General features: G+C 37.8%; 1 protein-coding gene across 1 annotated transcript in view; it reads left to right on the plus strand.

Moving 5' to 3' along the window:
* KLF5 (KLF transcription factor 5) overlaps positions 1-7384 on the plus strand; it is a 28745-nt gene extending 21361 nt beyond the window's left edge. The window contains exon 4 of the mRNA XM_089680365.1: positions 5366-7384. Coding sequence (XP_089536491.1) covers positions 5366-5544 — 179 coding nt within the window. The 3' untranslated portion in view covers positions 5545-7384. The remainder of the gene's footprint in view (positions 1-5365) is intronic.
* The last annotated feature ends 349 nt before the right edge of the window (positions 7385-7733 follow it).

The raw sequence follows: 7733 nt of genomic DNA on the forward strand, positions 1-7733 counted from the left end.
TTGCATGACGACGCAATTGTCATTCAAAGTGTGATAGCACTGAAAGCTGAAAATTGGCCTGGACTGGAAGGGGGTAAAAGTGTCCGGACTTGAAGTGGTTAAGCAATAGGATTTTTATGTATAGGGAGGAGCCAGTGATATCACCAAATACATCTAATTACCAACTATGACTTCAATTGAAGAGCAAATGAAATGTATATTAATAACAGAAGACCCACTGTAGACCTCCACAGCATGACCCACTACCAGCATAGATCTAAAACTTCCCCTGATCATCTCTCTGCATTTCTGATTGCTCATCTAACATTCAGACATCATGAGAGTTCATTAGCTAAGCTTAGGTGCATGTACTCAGAAAAGCTATATAACAAAAGTAGTCTTCTGTTCTAAATAAGAGGGGGTAATGGAGGGTCTGTGTCTGAGCCCACTCTTTCTATAACATCATACTAGCTGATGACCCTCATGCAGGAAAAGAGCAGGGATGGATTCCAATGGCCTGGACAGCTATGTTATGTTACATACTGGCCATGCAAGCTATTTCAAATCCACTATCAGGCAATTGAGACTAAAATCTCATAGATATGTGTAGATAAAGTGTGTATGTATTTATATTTTGCAGAAAGGGTTAAATCCTCTAACGTTACAGTGAGTGTATGGAGAGTGTTTTAAGTAATAAATGATATTGAGGTCTTATGTAAGGTGGAAATGTTGCCTATCTGTAATTAAACGCAGAGGATTATACAACTGAATCATCCAGTTATCCTTTAATTGTCGGCGAGATAAAGCAGAAAGTATGCCTAACACGTAAACAGAAAATGCAAATGATGTGTTATGAAGATTTACTTAACAGATTAAGCGCCACAGGGCATAACAAGTTGTAAACCAAAGGGATACTAGTAATAACAGGCTTGCTCTAGGGCAGTCAGCATTATCTGTAGGTCAGGGATCTATGGCTGTATATGATGTCATTTACCCTGATACAGTTATCTCTAGCAAAGCTGAATTGTCCAGTATTGACTGATGTCATATAATAAAGATTTCATTTGAGCTCTAAATGTTGTGGTGAAAAGGGAACTGGGTAGTGCTTTTCCCAGCCAAGATACAGCATTTTCTATTTGCTGGAAAACTCATAATATGGTAATGTGCCCTGTGATGCTTACAGTTATAACCAATTTTCTGCCCAAATAGTACAGACATGTGATAATGAATAGAAAGATCACTGTGTAACATTTATAAAACGCCTTCCAGACTATTTGAAGATTTTAAGTAGTTTCAATTAGGAAGTTTTGGGAGCACTACAGATTTACCACTACACATTAAATTGTCGGTAAACCCAAAAATGCATTTTATTACTCATTGGCCCCCAAACTGTTTAGAGGTTTGTAAAAAAAAAGTTTTTACATAGTAACTTCTTGGTAATCCCGCCAGTTCATAGTACCTCCCTCATCTGAGTGGCAACACTACTGGCTGTTGATCCATGGTCTTCTGCGTTGCCACTCCCCAGTTAGCTACCCCACATGACACTCCTTCACACTTTGTGGGGCAGCTACATCAATTGGGTTGATGTTCCCTGCTCCTCCTTCCTCCCCTGTAATCTGTAACTCGCATTCCTGAATATGTACTGCCCTTGTTTTTTCTGGTGGTCAGGTGACAAAGAAACAAAAATATAAATCACTTTTAAATAATAAACCAAAAAAGGTATGGAAGAACTACTTGCCTGTTGTAATTGTTACGTTTGGTTACAAAAACACAATATTCATTATAATTTAGTGCTTGGGTTGGGGTTTATGTAAATTGATAGTGGGGGGGATGTTTTTGTTGATTGACTGCTCCTGTTATACCCGGTAGCCTGCATCTATCGGAAGTCCTCCCTGTCCATCAACATAAAGCTCACCTCAAGGATTGAAATCATTATATAATATTGTGTTTTTGTAATAAAACATGACAGTTACACTAAGCAAAGGTGTCTGGCAGAAAATATGTGCTCACATATTGAACAGCGAGGCTATCAACCACATGACTGAATTACAAAATATTTAAAAAAAGGTAGTTATAGTAAACCCATAGAGCAGACATTGGGACCATCTTTCCATCTTTTTAATGCTGATATGCATCTTTAATGGGTTGATTTAATAAATATTTGCATAGCCATTTACCCAATGAAAGAAGTGCATGTTCGGTGTGAATGGGGAGGGGGTGGTGTAAATAGACTCTGCTGTGTAAATACAAATAATTGATTTTAAACTAAAGATACCACATTTTGACTACTAGATGGAGCGAAGTATTCTAGGAAATACCTATGATACTTAGCTCCATCTAATGACAAAGTTCGGTGTTTTCAATTTTAAACCTATGATTTACATTTGATCAGGTCCAAATATAGCCTATTTACATTAATTTTTTTGCCCCATTCACATAGTACAACAATTGTACATCCACTTTCACTGGGCAAATGGCTATGTTAATTCTTTCAAAATCAACCTGATACTGTATCCACGTGCAAATGTGTTTTAGCACTGACCTCTCAGATACAAAAAGTAAATGGCTTCTGTGTGCTTTACCATGCTGATAATTGATCCTGTTGCTTGGCAGTTATTGTCGTTAAACAATTACAAAGGAAAAATAGAAATATAAAGTCAGTGTTCTATTAATAAACGTTCCTTTTGGCATTTGGCAAGTCTATTTTCTCTCTCTAGGTTGCTGGATGTGTAATAATATAAAATGGGTCACCATTCCAAAAAGTAATGACTAAATGGGAAAACATTTGGTGGCCATAGGAATAGCAGCTACATACATTGTCTTGACTGATGGAATTAGGCTTGTGTGAACACTTCAGTCATAACCGTTATAATTAAAGTCGTCTTCTGCAGACACAAATAGACACTTCGTTGTGATGTCTCACCAATGACAGAGCAGAATGAACTCCTCACTCACAGAGGATTATGGAGGCAACATATTGCTAAAAAAATTACCAGGATTAGATACAATTTAACACACTCCTTTGATGTTTCTGTTAATTGTTCATTAAAGTATATGGCTGTATGTAATAACTGCACTGATAGTCGTGTAGAGTTATCTCTAGAGTTTCCATAAGGCCTCTTATGTCTAGGTTGCATCATGAGTCATCATAGATGTCATTAGAGATAGCTGTACCATTTGGTCAAAGTATTATGAAAATAAAAAAAATTGGCTTCTTTTTATGAAACTGTATTTTGGGGCAACCGCATCTGAAAGGAGAGGGGGGAAACTATGAAAACAGGAAAGGAAAATGCATGTGCTTTAGTCCCCATTCACACTTTTAATTTTGTTTCCCTGTACCTGAAAAACGCTCAGCAGGCAGGATCCTATTCTTTATAATTTTTTTTTTTTTTTTTTTATGTATTCAGCTGTTTTTGCCCCCATTGACTTCAATGGGTGTGCCTCTAAACACATGATATGCATGTTTTAGCACTTGAAAATGACTATTCTCTAAAATTGCTCTCTTTCCAACCTAGGGAACAAATGCCTGAAGCTTGATACATGAGCACAATTCTTGTAAAATGCCTGTTAAACTACCCAAAATAATACTTAAATCATTAATAATATCCTCTGCTTCCGTGTGATTATGCAGGCGGTGGTTGGAAAGTTTTGTACTTTTTTAGAACGGCTATATACAACCTACCTATAGCATGACGTTAATGTCAGGAAATTTGAAAGGTGAAATCTATCCAGTTACAGCAGTTTGGTTTTCCAAATGTGATTTTTAGTCTAGCGCAGGGGTCTATAAACTTTCTAAACAAAGGACCAGTTTACTGTCCTTCAAATATTGGGGGGGGGGGGGGGGGCGACTGGCCAGTGGGAGTAGAAAATGCCCTGGCATCGGTGGGAGTAAAGAATATACATGATTGGTGTCAGTGGGAGGCATGGTGCCCCATATTTGATGTCGGTTAGAAAATTATTTCCCTTCATTAGTGTCAATGGGAGGAATAGTGCCCCATCATTGGTGTCAGTGGGAGGAATAGTGCCCCATCATTGGTGTCAGTGGGAGGAATAGTGCCCCATCATTAGTATCAGTGGGAGGAATAGTGCCCCATCGTTGGTGTCAGTGGGAGGAATAGTGCCCCATCATTGGTGTCAGTGGGAGGAATAGTGCCCCATCATTGGTATCAGTGGTAGGAATAGTGCCCATCATTGGTGTCAGTAGGAGGAATAGTGCCTCATGTTTAGTGTCAGTGAGAGGCAGGGGCGGACTGACCATTTGGAAACTCTGGCACTGCCCGAGGGCCTGGGGTCAGTAGGGGGCCCCATGAGATGCCCCTGGTACCTTTTTTCATAGGCTTTTTTGAGTTTGGGTAAGGACACAGGGGCCCCATGATCCCCTATTGCCTGGGGGCCCCATGAGTTGTCAGTCCGCCCCTGGTGAGAGGAATTGTGCCTCATATCAGGAGAAGGAATAGTGCCCACAGGGCCAGATAAAGGCAGGCAGTTTGGAGACCCCTGGTCTAAAATAACTGTAAGCTATAATAGAAAAATGAAATCTCAGATCTAACTGGTCACTGTGAGCCACACCTTCCCTTTTGGGTTCCTCTAGTTTTGTAGAATTCCATTATAAGGGTCATGCATATGGACATAAAAAGGTGTATGGGCATACAGCATACAATACACCTGAATTTACGGCACCCTGGAGCCCCAGCTGTTGTGTAATTCTGTATGGAATTTTTGCATTCAGGAACCTATGTATTTACATCCTTGTGCATGAGCTCTAAGGGCTGGTTCACACTATAGAAACACAGTCCAGATGCGTTCCAGATGTTTCTGCTGGTGCGTTTTTGATGCGTTCCAGTTCATTTTTTCCCCTCCCTTTTTCTTCAATTGAAATAAGGACATGTGCGTTCCAGTGCGTTTTTGATGCATTTTACCGCATTCCAGTACAGTTCTGTGCAGGAAAAATGCAGCTTGTTCTTTTTTTTTTTTTTTCTGCATCTGGAACACACTGGAACTGTAAACACTGTTGTGAACTATGACACCGACAACCATATAACCTACTTTCTGGTGTTTTGAAACTGAAACGCATGTGTGAACTGGCCCTAAGAGTAGGCAGCCATTTTTTTTTAACTCGACACAAAGAGCAATAAAGAAGTTTTAAAAGATTAAAGTGTTTTCCCATGAATGTCTTTTTAGAACTTATAATAGCTGTAGAGATCTGCATCTGCTCGGACAGCTTTATCTGCTGTTGGCGCACTGCCCATACAGGCTGACTATGAGTCACTGTAGGAAAAGTAAACCTTATCCCTTTTTAATCTTTATGTATGTATCATAGACCTTCACAATATTTTTTTATAGTATGAAACTTCTGTATTCATAAGTCTTCTATTTGTGTTTGCAGGAGAGAAGCCATACAAGTGTACGTGGGAAGGCTGTGACTGGAGATTCGCCCGTTCTGATGAACTGACTCGTCATTACAGAAAACACACAGGAGCTAAGCCCTTTCAGTGCGCAGTTTGCAACCGAAGCTTCTCCCGCTCTGATCACTTAGCCCTACACATGAAGAGACATCAGAACTAGAGTGGATCCTGTCCAGGGCTCTTCTTCGCTATGCAATCTTCTCCCCACTGCCTCATTGCTGAAACACTATGCAGACTGTAGTAACTCACCGTTAGGGTCGTTGCTGCATACAAACCTATTATCCCTGTTGTGATATGGACTTGCAGGAGGGTGGGGTGGGAAGAGGAACTGGAACATAATAGAACATGATTTTTTTTTTCCTCTTTATTTATAACTCTGTATTAAAATACAAAGTGATCAACCAGTCAGAGAATGTTTGCTACAACCGTTCTGTTTTCTTTTCTTTTGCAGTATACAGTAGCTGGCAGGTTTCATCTCAATACAGCTTATTTACATCTCAACACACAAGGGTTTTTAAGGTTGTTTAGTGATGTTTTGACCAAAGCACTGTCTTTACTGTTACAGTGTTTAGTAAATGAAATGAGGTCACGGATGACTGCACGCAAAGGACAAGCCTATATATATATATATATATATATATATATATATATATCTCAGAAATATACATTAATACTTGAGCATGCAAGTACATCTTTTTATATGTGTATTTGTTTTTTTTTAAACTTCAGTGTCACTATACACTTTATTATTGTTCTTAATCTCATTAGTATCTAAATTTATCCTAAACGTGGCTCTCCATATGTTTAATATTGCTTTAAATGTAGTTAAGTGAGGCCTTTTAGAGCTAACTACCCAAATATATTTCATTAGCTTTAAAAACAAAAAAACAAAAAAAGCACTGATCTTTTGGAAGCAATTGTTCTATTTATGTAAAAGTACAACGTGGAGTTCACTACACAAGCATTTAGCTAATTATATAAACATAGTTTGATAAGCTCGCCTGATACATTGTAGGCTTCTGTGTGTCATGCCACTACAAACACTGATCTGATCCATATTAGAACACTGTACCCTCTGAATGTTTGCTGTGATTCCTGATAGGAGCTAAGCTGTTTAGATTATTAACAGCGTGGAACCACAGTGCCAATAATTTCACCTGTGACATCGCTACATCTTCTGCAGGTGTCATATCACTACCGGCCACATCTATGCAATTATATCACTACCAAATATGTTTTATGGATAACAAACAGCATTGAGAACTACCAACATAAGCCTTACAATTACATCTGTCCCTCCTGAATTTTTGTGTTGGCAGTGACATTCTTCCTGTGAATTTTACACAACATTTTTGCACTTGATCTGTTATCTTTTACAGGATTATCCTTATCATCAGAACTAACAAATAGGTTATCATTAAATATGGTAAAAAGCTAATGTTCAGAATCATGGAAGTGATCGTTTGTTTTGAAATGTTTATGCAACCTATGTTATCGGACACGGTAATTTTTTTTTAAAGTTACTATGCAATTTACTCTTGTATAATTGCAGTACCTTACATAATGGAGTAACCGAAAATAGATTTGATGAAGGTTTGATGCAGCAAAAAAAGCTTGAATTAACCAAGAATGGTAAAGACAAAAACACAATACACAGAAAGGGTCTTGTTTGTTCTATAAAATGCTGTATTTTATTGTCTATTTATTTTGTGGTTAAAATTGGTGTTTTTGTAAGATTGCTACTGTATTTTAGCTACCTTTTTGATAACTTAACATTATTGTACTCCTTCAAATGTACTTTTAGAATGTGTAAATAGATTACAAATGTAAATAATTTTGTACAACACTTTTGATCGTTTGTTTATATGAAGATGTGCACATTTTTGTTGCTTTATTGCCTTGTATTTTTATATTTGTAGTTATTATAAAAAGGGACAGAAGACTATTTCCAAAAGAAAGTCATTTGTACTTATAAACAACAATAAACTAAATTACCTATATATGTCCTTTATAGTATTATTCACATAAACTTTGAAAGAAAAAAAATGTGTACATAATAAAGGTATATGCATACTTACTGACAACTGAAAGTAGTTTGCATTGGGTTAGCATGTGGCTACTTCTGCCATAGACCATCACTGAATGCTATTTGTGAACCAGTGTTTTAAAGTACAGCTAAAGTCAAAACTTTTCTTTTAGTTTTGGATAGAGTGGAGATGGATTAGAACACCTGGCAGTTTTTTCCCCTGTCTGTGCCCCCCTTTTGGAGATTCACCCTCTCTATTTGTCCTATTTACCATTATTGAAAGTAAAAGAAAATCACAAATTTTGGGCAGACACTGCAGTGGG

This window comes from Staurois parvus, unplaced genomic scaffold (genome assembly GCF_062004578.1).
Source record: "Staurois parvus isolate SC_StPar_1 unplaced genomic scaffold, SC_StPar_1.0 ptg000243l, whole genome shotgun sequence".
Classification (NCBI taxonomy): domain Eukaryota; kingdom Metazoa; phylum Chordata; class Amphibia; order Anura; family Ranidae; genus Staurois; species Staurois parvus.